We start from the raw sequence: 16396 nt of genomic DNA, 5'->3' as shown, positions 1-16396 counted from the left end.
TGCTCTAGCTTGCAGCCAGTGAGCCACAATTTATTATGACTACCATCACAGCGTGCCCTGAACTTATCAAATTTACTTTTGCTGAACTTGAATCGTAGTTATGGCACTTCCTTAAAAGGAAAATTAATACCCTTAGAGCTAATTTAATCGGAACTGACATTTGTTCATGCTAGAGTACTTAATCTCTCCAAAGCACTTCTACACGAATATAAAAAATGGTTGGCTTATTTTGGGAAAATGTTTTTTTATCAATTCTGTTTGCGAGCGTAACTTATAGGGATCAGTTCGGGTCAAACTTGATCAGAAAGAAGAAGTTGGAAGACTTTTGGTAAATTTTTGGATAATACAGCCATGTAATAGACTTGACAGACGGCAGCGTTAATCCGGAATAACTGCGCACTTAATCAGATCCAAATTTGTAGGTGACAGACGGCAGCTATGCGAGTTTGAAACTCTCATAAACAGCTCATTGTCCTTTTATAATATTTTCAATGAAAATTGATAGAAGATAAACATTACGGTTGTTAGCCGACCAATTTTTACCAAACCATTTTTTATTACAAAAGCATATCAACACATTATTTTAAAACTGCATCATAACATAGAAGTTTTATTGATATTATATTGAAAATTTGATAAACAGCTGTCAGGGTTGCTTGTATTTCATTCACAATAGATGAAAATTGGCCATTTTTAACAATGTTGCCAACGAAAATCTCACAAACTCCCTAAAATTTTGAGAGTTATTTTTGGATTCAGCAACGGAGTTAGCTGTGGTAACTCCTGAATTAATCCCGAAAAATGCAATTAATCTGGTTTAAGGGGATATACCAGTGTGACACTTAAAAAAAAAATTTTTTTTTTTTGCTTTTTCGGTAGTTTATATATTCAAAAATATCCCGTGAAATCGGCAAGGTCGTATTGTGAACAGTTTTTGGATAGCAGGGTTCTAAGTGCGACCGCTCGCAGGTACAAATATATATAAGTGAAACTTTAAACGCGTTTTGCTCGAAACGACATTTTTCAAAATTGCTGACATTATAACTCAACGAGAAATTGACCGATCGACTTCAAATTAAAACTGGATATAGTTGAATACATTTGCTATACAATAGACTACGATCTTTTTGATTGGCTGAAAATTGTCAATTTGGCATTAAAAAAACGACAATTTTTTTCGTAAAAAAAACGATTTTTTTTTGATATTTTTCAAAGATCCTAGTCCATTGTATAGAAAATATATTTAGGTTTAATAAACATTTTGAATTTTTTAGTTTCAGATACTCATTCGACCGAAATCACGCCAGCAGTTGAGGCATTTTTTTTCGGCACTTCCGCAGACAGCACATAACTCCGTTATTTTCCAAAAATTTTGTAAAAAAAATTGTTTTAATTTAGCTAAAAATATACTTTATTACGTCCATAGAACGTCGAAACATTCAATCTAGTACTTCCTTTTAAAAAAAATTCACGAAAATCGCCTAATTTTTCATGCGTCACACTGGTATAGCCCCTTAACGCTGCCGTCTGTCAATGCTATAACAGGTCAATGTTAAAGAACAATAGTAAAACAAATTTTTAGAGTAAAAATTGTTTTGTTTTATTTAACATACATAGTTCCCTTCAACTTCGATACCATTTTTTTCCATGCGGATTCCAAAATACAGTCGCCATAAACTTGCCAGCCGACTGTTACGTTTTTACACTGTGTTCATTGTCCACTCGAATGACTGTCGATTGGACTTCGGAATGAAATGCTGGAGCCGTGTTCCATCCGTTGTCACATATCGATGCAAAAACTCGGGTTTATTACACTTGAACGTCTCGAAACACTGCTCCGGATCATCAAATCGACGTTGTTTTTGGTCAAAAGTGAGCTCGCGTGGTACCCATTTTTCACAAAGCTTGCTCATATCCAAATAAAGGTGAAGTGCGTGAGTCTATAGAGTGCCTGCTAACTCAAACGACTTCACTCTATGGTCATTCTCAATTATTTTGTGCACGTTTTTTGATGTTTTCAAAGGTAACAAGCTCTTTTCGTCGTCTACTTTGTTCGCCGTCTTCGGTGCTCATTTCAACACGTTTAAACTTAGCATACCATTTCTGGATGGCTGGTCAGGAAACTCATCATCAAGCCAAGATGTCGCTTCAACTGTATTTTTTCCCTTCAAAAAGCAATAGCTTTTATCAACACGCGAAACTCCTTTTTATCTATATCTATCACAATAACAAAAGTGGCTTCACTCAAAAATCATATGGACTCTATCTATGTTTTAGACCTCGGAAATAATTTTTTCCTAGGAAATAATTGCGGCATCTGCAACCATTTTCGGTACTCATTCGGCAACCATAGTGATTCGGGGAGTGGTGATTTCAAATTATCCAGAATTTCTCAATTATCTCACTGATTCTAGGAATATCAGCCTAGTGTGCTGCCGAAATTAAGTAAAATTTTACTGACACGTGTTCTCATATACTATTTGCGCGTGTATATAGCATAACATTTTAAAATATTTCAGGCTAATCCATTACTTTGTAATCAAATACGGGGTATTACAGGGCAACCGCAGAGGCACGTGTGTCACGCACTTAGCTCGCATATACAATTTCAAATTTTTGATACATACAAGTACTCGCCCATGTATGTATGTATGTATGTATGATCGGTATGTTTTGCTTCGTGGTACTTTTCCAATACATAGTATGTGCATTCGAAAGTGTTTGTAGTTGGCTGTTTGTTTCTGAGTCAATTCGTTGGCGCGTGAATGATTAGAATGTGCGTGGGAGTCTCGGTGTTTGACTTTACTAAATGACTTTCACACATAAAATATTATTTGTCGATGTACTGAGGGTTAAATGATTTTCTCATTTGGGTGATGACTTGCAGCTTTTGGTTTCGATTTTTGAGGTCGGTAAATCGGCTATTTTCTAAGGCTTAAAGTTCATTACTTACTAGTTGTATAGTTGGCTAAAAGCTGTCGACAATATTGAAATAGAGCATTCTAATTGCTCTCAGTATGACCAGAACAATAGCTCAAGGAACCTAAAATAGTTGTTCGTAGAAAAACTTGGATATTTTTCTTCTTCTCGCGATTATAGTCAAGTTTACAAGAGCGCGCCAGTCGTTCTTCCTTTTTGCTACTTAGCGCCAATTGGAGATCGCAAGTGTAGGCAAGTCTTATTTCACCAACGAAGTGGAGGTTTTCCCCTTCTTCTGCTTCGTCCGGCGAGTACCAAATCGAAAACCTTTAAAGTTACGGTGTCTTCATCGATACGGACATGACATGACAGCTTAGCCGCTGTCTTTTTATTCGCTGAATTATGTCAATGTCGTCATAAATTTCGCACAGTTCATCGTTCATTCTACTGCTATATTCACCGTTGCGCAAAGGACCATAAATCGTTCGCAGAACTTTTCCCTCGGAAACTCGTAACGCCTACCCATCAGATGTTGTCGTCCATGCCTCTGCACCATATAGAAGGGCGGGAATGATGAGGGACTTGTAGAGTTTCGCCTTTGTTCGTCGAGTGAGGGCTTTACTTCTCAATAGCCTTCGTAGCAGCATCTGTTGGCAAGAGTTATTCTGCGTTGAATTTCCACCTTCTCGTTGCTTCGCTTCTTTGTCCAATGTGGAGAAATCGGAACTAATTGCGCGGTTGTTAATGCCAATGATAACGGGGTATGTGAAAGGTGGTCAATGTTATGCGAGGACGCCTTGCAGGCAGAACGGGATAAGTTGGCAGTTCCAACTTTTCTTTTGAATTGATTGACAGTTTGACTTTAAGGACGGATGGAGGGAGTCGACAAAGGTTCCTATGGTCACACTGTAAATGCCATTGAGAGATTTACGAATTTCCGTCAAAGGTCTGAACGGCTAAGTATTTGATTTGGTCAATGTAAAGCAGAAAACAAATTTTTGATGTTCCTAAGAGTTTGTTGGGTTAAAATATGCTAATAACTAGAACGGTTATTCTGCGGAATATGATTGGAGAAGTGTTCCTGGAAACACGCAGGTGTCACTCTGTACATATTTTTTCAGAAAAGCACAGAAGGTTAGAATGTCACAGAAAACTAATCACTAGTCTTTCTGAAGTACATAAAGTGAAATTATTCAACAAAGAAGTTCTATTAAATTTTGTGTGCTTAACTAAATATCTGGTGTCGAAACGTTCAAAATGTTGGACGGTGACAAGTGTTTGTCGCGAGCAAGCGTTTTTGACTGGTACAAATTATTCAAAGAGGGTCAAGAACGCGTTGACAACGAACCACGTCCAGGACGGCCATCAACATCAACTAATGATCAACACTTCAATGAAATGAAGGAATAAGTACTTGAGAATCGACGCTAAACAGCCAGAGATCTTACTGACATCGTTGGAATATCAGATGGATTAGTGAAAAACCATGTTGAAAGATCATTTGGGCCTAAGAAAAGTGAAAGCACAATTGCTTCTAAAATCACTAATTTTTTTTCGAAACGACTGTAAGACAATGTTTTCCGACTACTAGGATTTCATGAAACGTATTATTACTGGCGATGAGTCTTGGATCTATGCTTTCGATCAGAAAAAAGACGATCAATCGGCCCAATATCAAACTAAAGTTGAGCCGAAGAAACCATGTTGAAATAGGTACAAAATTAAGGTTATGTTGACAGTTTATTCGATTAACGAGGTGTTTTGCACTCCGAATTCCTTCCGACCAGCCAAACTGTCAACAAGGAATACTAATTGCGTGTTATGTTATTAAAGGCCAGAATAATGGACCCACAACTCTTGGTTTTTGCACCACGATAACGCACCAATATCGTGCCACAACCAGCATGTTCGCTTGATTTAGCTCCTTGTGACTTCTATAAACTCAAACGAACGCTCCTGAAAACTGTTTTGAGACAATTAAGACATTAAACGTGAATCGCTAGGGGCATTGAATTCTATTCCGGAAATTGACTTTAACAACTGTTTCGAAGATTGGAAGAGGGATGACTTTGAGAGGAACGACATAGAGTTTGAAGAATTAATTAGGAATTTTGAAATTATGAACAAAGTCTTACTAATTTTTGCTCATAGTGGCAAAACTCGCTCAATCGTTTTTGAGATGGCAGAAAAACAAGAACTTGTTCGAAAACCTTTCATGTTTTCTATACTCCAACTGTTCTAGCAACTGGCCAGATTTTTTTCAGTTACCATCACCATAGATTTCTTTCGACTGTTTCGTGTTGCTTGAACATAGTTTTGATTTTACAGGACGTTTTTTGTATAGTTTTTTTTAAAGACCGACGCTTGTATTCACTTTTTGATCAAGCCTATAGGTTTGATGTACCGCATACTAAGTGTAAACAATAACATAGAAAAGCCAAAATTTATTTTTACTTGATTGTGAATTATTTCAACCTGATTTCGTCAATTTTGTTCATGATTTTGACAACAAATGATGTAAATGAAACCCATTCGAACCAGAAATATGTCAAATTTTCCAAGTAATAAGTGATAAATAAGTATGCTAAAATTGTATGAATCATACAAAAGTATCAATTAGTAATTAATATTACCATCTTGACGCGTTGACGTCAAAAGTATGTCGCCAAAACACCTGGAGCTCATGCCAGCATTTTTTCGCCCTTTCTCCCATCACCTTTTCAAATAGCACAAAAGACACCTTCACATTTTCTATACCCTCACACAAACCCGTTCATCCCGCTGCGTTCCTTGTGCTTAACACAAATCATTACCGTTATTTGATACCGCACACTGATAGCGTGTGACAATATTCTTCCCCAAAGTGACAGTAAAGAGCCAAAAATGTCAACCGCATCGAGATTTCGCACATTAAAGCTGCGTCATCCGCAACAAGAAAGGAGACGGAGATGGAGACGCGGGTGAAGACAGCAGAAAGCGCTTGCATATAAATAGCAAGAAAGTGACAGATCACTGTGACAATTTTAAAATGTTTGCCACACACACGCACTCACATACATTGTATACATAGTTTTGTGTGGCACTGTTGAGCCGTTTTGGGTAATCGGCAGGAAAAGTGTCGCCGATCGATTTGCGGGTGAAAAATGATAGACAACAAAGTATAAAAATGTAGTTGGCATTCAGCGACAGGTGCTTGGAGGGCGCTAAGGTGGGTCAAGGCGAAGCGGGTGTTGATTTTAGATGGATGTCACTAATGAGCGGTCACATGTGGTTGGTGTACACGATTTTGAATTTTTATTTTATATTTTGTGTTTAATTTTTTACTTAAATTGTGTGTTCAAAACTTTCAACATTGTAGCTTAGCAACAACAAAACAAAAGCAACCATCAATATTTTGCCAACAACAAAAAGTAGAAATAGTCCATTAAATGCTCACACTACATTTATTTCGAAAATATAGACATTTTTTACGAATACATACGCACACTAAATATTCAATACAATACAATTACATAACTACATATTTATAAAATCTTAAATGGTAGTATATTATATATCGTTTAACCGCTATGTTACCAGTAAAATGTTAAATAAGTTCCGAGGCTCTTCGGCACTGCGGTCTTCTTTCAGTATCTCAATTTTCTGCTCTTCACACACTGCAAAAAGCAGCAAATGCTGCCTTAACGTTTTCAACGCCTTCGTTTTCAGGCACAGCCTTGCTTATCCCAGGCAGCGCCGTTCGCAGGCCTCCTTCGTGCAGAAGCGGTTCCGATTGCCGTAGCAGCCCTTGTAATTGAATTTTTTGCAAGCGCCTTTGTCGAAGAACCAGCGCGTCTGTGTGGAGGTGTGTTGATTCTTATTGCAGAAATAGCCCTCATTCTGACCCATATAACAGTTCACTTGATCTGCGAGGAAGAGTGGAGAATAAAGTTAATTAATAATTACCAATTAAAATGTTTATTTGGCAAACGCAATGAATTCCTTATTTGGCATTATTTTGCGAGGTGTGTGTGTGTGTAAGTGTGCGCACTTTAGCTTTTGTTAATTGTGTGTTTGTTTGATTTATGTTCGACGGAAATGCTGAGTCTGTTAACTTGTGATTTTGCGTGGACTCCCAAGAAATGAAATGCTTTGTGTTTACATATTTACATACTGTTGTAATTTTAATTTGGGCGAGGGAAGAAAGGAGAGAGAATGGCAAATAAGGCGTTTGTTAAAATAAGATAAATTGATTTCTTAGCAGTTAAACATTGTTTGGGGGGAATTGTGTTGAGTTCAAAAAGTTTGGAGTAATAAAACAAGTTTTAGAAAATTTTGGATTAAGTTACACTGCGAAGTCAAAAAAATTCAGAACTATTAAGAAAACTTAAAAATTTTGGTTCTAATGATTAATTTATATTTTTTCTTGCTTATTTTTAATTCCAATCGCTTTCACATCAGGTTATACATGTGTAGATAATAGCTCAATTGAAAAGCCCCCGGCCTGACACTAAAATGGTGCTAATAGAATAGTTAACAGCAACCTTTAATGGACGCGCGTAAAACCGGCTGCCAGATTATTTCTTTGTGAGTTATACCATTTTGAGTGAAGCAATATTTGTTATAATGAAAAAAAAAACATAAAATGGAATTTCCCGAGCTGAAAAAATATTGCTATTTGAAGAGAAAAAGTACAGTTGAGGCATAAACTTGGCGTGGCGATGAGTTTACGAACACTACTCCAGAAAAATCAACCATCAAGCCTTGGTGTGCTTATTTTAGACGAGGTGATATGAGCACCGAAGACGGCGAACGCTTTGGACGCCCAAAAGATATTCTTACAGAAGAAAATATCCAAAAAGTCCACAAACTTATTTCGGATGACCGAAAAGTGAAGTTGTTCTAGATAGCTGGCATTATAAAGTTATCAACTGAATGTGTACAAGTACATCATATCATTTGGGTATGAGTAAGCTCTGTGTAAAGTGGGTGGCGCGCGAGCTCACTTTTCACCAAAAACAATGACGATTTAATGATTTGATTGGGAGCAGTGTATGCAGATGTTCAGGCGAAATAAGCACGAGTTCTTATGACGATGAATGAACGTGACTACAGCATTTCACTCCAATGATCAATCGATAATCAACCGAGTGGACTGCACACGATGAACCCGCTCCAAAGCGTCGAAAACGCAACTGGCGGCTTGTTAGGTTATAGCGTATATATTTTGGGAAGCGCATGGAGTAATTTTTATTGATTACTTTGGAAAAGGATAAACCATCAACGCCGTTTATTACATAGCGTTATTGGTTCACTTGGATAACGAAATCTCCGAAAAATGGTCGCATTTGAAGAAATTGAAATTTTCACCAAGACACTGCACCTTGAAATAATCCAGTCTAAATAATGGCAGAAAACCATGAATTGGGCTACGAGTCGTTTCCATATCCACCGTATTTTTTAGATTTGGCCCTCACCGACTATTTCCTGTTTTCAGATACCAATGAAATAACTTTTGTAAACCGGAAACTTTTCACTTGACTTAATATAAAGATTTTCGAACTTTTGGTTGACTTTATGTGTACCGGAATTTTATTCAACATACAAGATATATTAAAGGAATTTAGTGAGCGTGTCTTTTTAATACGATTGTGTCGTTGTGCATAAAATATAAAAAATCGGATCAGCACTACCGCCATACATGTACTATTATGTGAAATTAATCCACAAATCACTCCAAATTTCATTTATACTACTATGATCAAATTGAAATGTGAGTTTTATCCATTTCATCTCCTTCAAAGTAATCCTCTCCCGCTTCAATACACTTATGCCAACGAATTTTCAAGTCATCAAAGCAGGAAAAATCCTCCGTAGTGATGGCCATCAGAGCCTTCTTCGATTCAGCTTTTATATCCTCAGTTGGTCATGTGAATTTGCAGAATAGCACGATATTAGTTGAAAATGTGGCGAAATGATCACAAATAACCAATGGGCTTGGCCCCGCTCTCTAATATGTTTAATATGCATTTCTGCTAAGCCACTCAAGCTATAAAAACTAAGTTCACCTAGCGCAAATATTATACAAACTCCTACCGACAGTGTGAAAACGGATGAAATCGGATAATAAACCCCGTAAAACGGTATTGGCAATAAATCAATAACTAAATACCCCAGAGAAATTAAAATTTACCGCCAAGATGGTATGACAGGCCATGGACTATGGACGTGGCACCGCTCACTTTTCGGTGAAAACCGATATCTCCTGATCTGACTGAACGGTTTCGACAAAATTTGATACGTATCATTTTTATGTAACAATATGCAAATGGGCGAAATCGGACTACAACCACGCCTACTTCCCATATACAGCATTATTAAATTGCATTTGATTCTTTATCTTTCCAGTACACAAATCAAGAAACGTTTAATATAACGGAAGAAACTTTGCATTTAGTGTATGCCACCATATGAAAAAAAATTGTTCAAATCCAATCATTATCTAGGTACCGTATATTAGGACCCCAAACCTATATTTGACTTTTGAACGAAAATATTGGTCAATGTGTGAGATACGTAATTCATATTCATAGATAATCCTTCTCGATCAATAATTTATCTATATGTTAAAAATGGCTTGAATCGCGCCAATACTTCTCTTAGCCCCTATATACCCAATCTAAAGATTTTCGAACTTTCGATGACTGTGTACCGCATATAGCGGCCAATATGTGAGTTATTTCAATAAAAATGAGACAGCGTATTTTACTCTAGACAGTGTATCATTGTGCCTAAAATAGATCAAATTGGGCGAAAACTTGACCTAGCCCCCATATAACTAATATCAGGATTTTCGAACATTCGGCTTTCGAACATATGATTGGTTTTTTAGAATGTGGCATATTAAGGTAGTAGTCTGGTAACTTGGGTTCAAAAAATCGAAATTTTTTTTTACTTAATTTGAAAGTACAATGTCTTGAGAATATACTGTGAAAATTTCAGACAGAAATTCGAAATATTTCGGAATTTATAACTAGTTTCCTAGAGCGCCTCGGAGTCCTCTCTCTCGGAGTTGTTGAACTTTAAACGCGTTTTTCTCTAAGCATTGTTTTTCTGGTCGGTCCGGGTTCAAACTTTTTTCTACTGGACCGTTTGCTTTCAAATTTTAACAGGCTGTTCTAGATATTTATGGTTCTTGTCGGTACTAACGATAATTCTTTTCACCCCTAACTTTTTATTTTACAACCCTTTATTTGCTAAAAAAAAAGGACTTTTTTTTCAAAGTCCGCCATTTTGTTATTTACCGTCGAAATTTAAGTTCAGTAGTTCCGACCAGAATGACAGTTTCTATAGATTAAGAATAATCAAGAATATTTGATTTCAGATAACATCAAGAGCCAAAATCACCTGGGCCACCCACGAGCATTTTTTTGGAGGTTCTAACTTCGAGTGACAATAATAATAGTAATAAAGTATTAAATTTTTTCAAATAAGATTTTTTTATATCTTCAATATGTAAGAAAAAAACACTCTAAATATTCAAGATAATGCATTCTTATTTTCCTATAAAAAACAACCCTGCAAAGAAGTCACGAAAATAGGCATAAGTTACCAGACTACTACCTTAATAGTATGTGGTAATGAGAAAAATAGATAAAATCGGGTCAATACGATCCCAACTTTCATAAACTGCATATATACTTGCAATGGTTTTCCTTTTTCTAACAAACATAATTCCGAATAAGTCGATCGGTATATGAGATTTATAGAGATATAGTATATATGTATCTCTATAATTGCTTAGATTCTGATCCTCTGTTAGACGCTTTACACCTTTCGGTATTTCCCTGGCTTTGATTCTACCAAGTTGCAAGAGTATGAAATGTTCGCTTATAGCTGAGAACATTTTCATGCCTCTGAGGTTTGTAAATTGCCAGTGTTTAAATTGTTTGGTTATACCCTACTTGTTTAGGTTATGACAGTTATACAAGAAAATTGGTATATTAGATAATTTTTTTTATTTATTTAGGTGGCTTTAGATTTTAATTTTTACTTTATTCATGGACTTGCGCCAATGTGAAATAAATATTGTGGCCTATGGAAAACATATAAAAATATGTATTTACGGAGCTGTGAAAATATATTCAGGCCCATAAAAATTTCTTTTATCGAACTTGCCAAAAACACTTTACAGTTCAAATATTTATGGCACAGTCAATAAAAATATGTGTAAGTGGTCACAAACTAACCACAAAGCAGAAAATTATAGTTTATTTAAATGTCTATTATTTAATTATTTACAAAATATTTCGAAAAAAAATTATTATACAAATTTACAGTGCTTTGATATGTACACACATGGGAGCCATTAAATTAAATACTAAAATAAATAAGTTAATAGAATATAAAAGTTAAAGGTATAAAAATTTAAAAAAAAATTTTCGAAAATAATTGCAAAATATTCCAAATTACATAACAAATTTTACACGCTTGTAACAAGACCATTTTGGAACCACAAATAAAGCTGTTAAAATTTGTAAGCTATTTTCGCTTTTATTATTTTCTGCTTTTCAACTGAATGCACAATTTCGCTCATTTGAGGCAAATAAAAAAATTTCATCACTTTCTAATTATGTACTTGACACAGTTTCTGACAGTTTTCAATATATGCGCAAATTTTCGAATTTTTCCATCGAATAGGTGCTAAGTAAATGCAAGCGGGGAAAAACAACAAACGAACAAAACTAAAAACAAAAAAACAAAGCAGATAATGAATATATAAATAAATATAAAAAAGATATTTCTAAAATTATGAAAAACTGCCAAAGATGCATTTAAGCAGAAAGACAAAACCGCACAGATGTTAGTGTATATTCTAAAATACCCTATAGAGATATGTGTGAGTGTTTAGCTGACAGCATTTTGCTGGTGAGAGATCAATGCGCTTAGTCAGGATCGAAATTAACATGAAATCGCACTAGTTACGGAAGTGGAATTTCCTGATTAGATTAGCGACAGTTGACGAATGCTTGCATTATATAATTAAGTATTTCTTCTGTAGAAAATAATTACTTTTTAGGAATAGATAATTATAGTAAAAATATTTTTGAACTCTTGAAGCAAATGAATTATAAGGTGTACATACATATGTATTTTTGTAATGTAGCTAATTCATTTTTGAACAATATACCGCTCCACTGCGAGATCACCATGGGAAATCATTCAACCAAGAGTACTTAAAAAGCTTATTGCACAGATCACATGCACGACATACATATGTCAAGTTTAACTTATGAAATCAATTAAATACTCAAAATAGACATATTTTGACTGGTGTGTCAGACAGTTAATTGCAAACAGAACAACTCCTCAACAAATTCCATTTAAATTAACAGTTCGTCGCAGACCGATTGTAACTATAAAGAGGAACGCTGTTGTGGTTGTACCAGAGTACTTAAAAAGTTTATCGAAGAAATAACAAGTTTGATAAATATTCAAGCTATCTTACGAAATCATTAAACACGTTGGCTGGCAGTATATCACCGGTGATCACAACAAAAATCTACTTCAAGGTGCCCAGCAAAAAAATACATGTTGCGTTGTGGCCTAGGCGTGTATCGCCAGTGATTTGCAGCTGGTAATATTTTTGTCGTGATCACAGGTGATACACTGGCAGCCAACGTGTTAAATAATCACAGTAGACACCTTTTAACTGATGTTTCGGACAGTTAATGACAGCAGTGCAACTCATCAGTGAATTCTTGTTTAACACAAAGCAAGAAAAACTTTAACTTCGGTCGAAATGAAGCTATAATACCCCTCATAAATACAAAAGATTTCTTACAAGAGTTGATATTGATATATAATGAGCCATGCCAAATTTCGTGAATATTTCTCGGTAAATGAAAGAATTTTCCATACAAGGAATTGATTCCGATCGTTCAGTTTGTATGACAGCTTTACGCTTTAGTGGACTGTTGTCAGCCGTTCCGAGTAATGAGCAGCTTCTCTATATATCTTATAAACTGAGTGACTCTACAGAGAGACAGACAAACGGCCAGACGTACAAGGCCAAATCAGCTTTACTATGATGCTGATTATTTACATATGTACATACATCTTTATGTATAAAAATTACGTGTCACGTTGTTTGTCCGATTTTAATAAAATTTAGAACACTGTGTCCAGTTCGACCCAACTTAGAAGATAGGATAACAAAAACAATCCATAATTAAAAGATACAGTGAAAGCTCTATTAAATCCACGCTCTATTAAGCGGACATCTCTATTAACTGAACAGAAAGGCTGTCTTAAATTTGTAATTTTTTCCAATGATTTATTTTTATTTATTTATAAAATTATTAACTTATTTGTAAGAACTTATGCAAAATTAAACCTCAAGTACAAACCCTGTATTGAATAGTTTATTATATAAATAATAGTATAGAATATATACCACAGCAACGCGTAACCGGATCTAATAGTACACAATATATATTTTTATAGAGTTTCCAAGATTTCCGTCTGGGTGTTACAAACTTTGTGACAAACTTAATATACCCACTATAGGGTATAAAAATGTTGATACCGGTTACTTTTATGCTATAGAACCCTTCACAAATCAAACAGTTTCCTTAAGAGAACTTCATTTTGATCGGCCAGTTTGTATATCAGCTATGTGCTTAAGAAATCTGAAACATTTTGTTTCCAGAATGCCGAATTTCGGAATGATATTTTGTCAAGTAAAAGACAGTGAAAACCCTTCAGCAGTAATAGAATTAAAAAGCGTGGAAGATTTGGAATTGAAAAGGGTTACAGCTACATTCCCTTTGTGAGATTTGTTAGCCGTGACAAAACAAAAATGTTAGAATATTAGTAACGAAAAGAGACATTTACTTTTACAACCACAGTACTTAAGAAAGCAAAGTGAGTAAATACGCTAAGTTTGAGCATTTTTAGTGGGAAGAATCATGAGAAATTCAAAATTTTTTTTTAAGGTCTATAAAATACAGCTATTGAGTACCAAAATTGCTGTTCAAACTTCAAACAAGTCGGATTATTAGTGTAGTCGCAACGAAATCATTGTTTGATCTGGTTATTAGGAATTACATAGGTTGGCTGAATGATTAATATGGAAAGCCGCTCCATTAACATAAAAGGAGATATGGCTTTAAGATATTAGTTAGAAAGCCCAGAGTTAATTACTCTGTAATCAAGATACAGAGGTATTAACAAACTCATATAGAAAAAATTTAAAAGGAAATGTTTGTTTTGGTCGGCTGAAATAGGGCGCATATATGACATTATTAGACGTGGTGTACTCAATAACTAACCTTTAACTAATATATATGGGTTCAAAATACAATTCCTGCTGCCTACTAAAGAACTTGGATCCTATAAAGGGGATAATTATAGTAATTATATGTTGTTTAAAATTCCATCTCTTCTTTCCTGAAGTTCTCAGTCTAATGCCGACTTGTCCAAAAAAGTCGGGCCTAGGAAGTCTAAAGAGACTGATACTTATGCTCGATCATTTCGCAAAAAAATTAGATCTACTGCTTACACAACAAAAACTATCTATTTAAACGCTTGCGGTTTTCCAAACCATCATTAAGTTTCAGATTTTCATTTCGAGATTAGTTTCTCCTTTTCTCCTACTGGTGTGATGCCCTATTGCAATGGGTATTGATTCTAAACAATGTAAAAAACATCAGTCCTTGAACTAGTAGCTTTAACAAAAGTTTGTTTTTTTATTCTAGAAAAATTAATAAAACAATCAAATCGCCGGTTCACAAAGGAGTTGATTGATCAATTAACCGGCTTTTCCTGAGTTCTCGCGCTAATTTAGATGGATTTACTGCACAAAATAATAATCTTATTTTATTACATTAATTTTTAATCGATTTTAAATCAAGTTGAAACTGGGTTGGAACTCTGCTGGTTGTTGTCCAGGCTGTAAATTTGGTTGCGTGCATTGATAAACTAGCAATCAGCTGATTAGTTTTAATTGTAAAAAAAACAAAATGAAGAATATCAGCAAGCAGCCGGCGGTGCGTAAGACAAAAGCTTTTTTTTCAAATTTAAGCTTAAACTACTAAATTAATTTTGCTGTGCGAAAAGGCTATAAGGCAGTAATAACGCGTGTTTAAAGCACTAGTTGTATTTATACAAAAGGAACTCTGAAGCTTAGGCTTTGCAGAGTTTGTCGATTTCACAGATATCCATGCTACAAAGTGTACAAATTTCACGTCAGTTAACTTAAAACACGGAACGTCAATTCCTAGCTTTCCTATTTTAGCTTGCAACGAGCTGTTCGAAAATGCTGATAAATCCAATAGTGCTTTCTCAACTGTCTCTGTAACTGATTTCTAAGACTAGATATAGTCTGAAGATCCCATTCTTGTAAACAAAGTTGTAGCTTACATTCCTCTACCGCACATTCCTGTCTTTATATCAACAGGCTCCCACTATCAGTAACTACACTATCTGACAGACACACACACCCGATTAAACTGAATGCCATTCGATTTTTGAGTGACACAGAAATAAGGAAAGCATGTCGCCGTCGACATTTTGTCAATTTAATTTCGCGATCATTTGCTTACTCAATTCCTTGCAATGCGCATTGTGTTCCGCCTGCGTCATGATGACCAGGGCCAACGCCACGCATATGACAAATGCTAATGCCGGTGAACGCATGTTTCGGTGTCGTCGCTACTCTTGCTCTCGCTCTAGCTTTTACTGACGTTTTGTTTGTTTTTGTTGGATGTTCCAAAATGCCAGCTGTCAGCAATGAGTAATGATGTGGCCGCACGCTGTGAACGCCGTTCGGTGGCGACGGCGTAGGGTGTGCAAACAACAACAATAGCGCGCAATTAAATAAACAATTGCGACCGACAAGGCTCCGCGCCGAGAATGCGACTAACGAGTGTGCGAGCTGATGACCGGTTGACAACAACGACTACTACAACAGAATTTTGGCAAAAACACGCGCAAATCACTGAACGGCGGATTTTAAGTTTTCTACTTTTTTTTTCTATTGGTGAATTGTTCCGTTAGCTTGCTTTAAAATCCGAAATATCTGTAGGTGACTTTATTATAATATCTTGGCATTAAGCGATTAGCTGCTTCTGGTTAGTTAAAACGCTATGAACCGCAAATTCCGCCCGACAACTGAGGCGTCCAAGCGGCTGTGTCCCGCTTTTATACGAACGCTCCGCGGCTGGCGAATTTTTGTTGTTGTGTTGTTGTTCTTTTGGCATTTGCTTTTGTTGTACACATATGGTGCAAAGTGGACGTGTGTGGCACACATGCTGACACACACGCTTTTCAGTACTCGCGCAAGTAATAGGGAAAAGCGGCATTTTTCGTCAAGTGAATTTTCGAAAATTTCAAAATTATGAAATTCACCGTATGTTTTTGAAGCGTGTTGTGCTGAGAGTGCCAATGGAAATCTGTTGTCGTATTGGAAATATGAGTGAGTGTTGTGAAGGGCCGA

The 16396-nt window shown here is 35.8% G+C and overlaps 1 protein-coding gene across 1 annotated transcript; it reads right to left on the bottom strand.

Moving 5' to 3' along the window:
- Positions 1-6469: 6469 nt before the first annotated feature.
- LOC120782243 (kunitz/BPTI-like toxin) lies at positions 6470-16053 on the bottom strand. The gene is made up of 2 exons (XM_040114410.1): positions 15504-16053; positions 6470-6824 (listed from the first exon to the last, which is right to left on the bottom strand). The coding sequence occupies exons 1-2, from the start codon at positions 15595-15597 to the stop codon at positions 6640-6642; spliced, it is 279 nt and encodes a 92-aa protein (XP_039970344.1). The 5' UTR covers positions 15598-16053; the 3' UTR covers positions 6470-6639.
- Positions 16054-16396: the final 343 nt, after the last annotated feature.

This window comes from Bactrocera tryoni, chromosome 1, assembly GCF_016617805.1.
Source record: "Bactrocera tryoni isolate S06 chromosome 1, CSIRO_BtryS06_freeze2, whole genome shotgun sequence".
NCBI classification, from domain to species: domain Eukaryota; kingdom Metazoa; phylum Arthropoda; class Insecta; order Diptera; family Tephritidae; genus Bactrocera; species Bactrocera tryoni.
The sequence above is the reverse complement of the archived record's forward strand: the minus strand, read 5'-3'. Positions and strand labels throughout refer to the sequence as shown.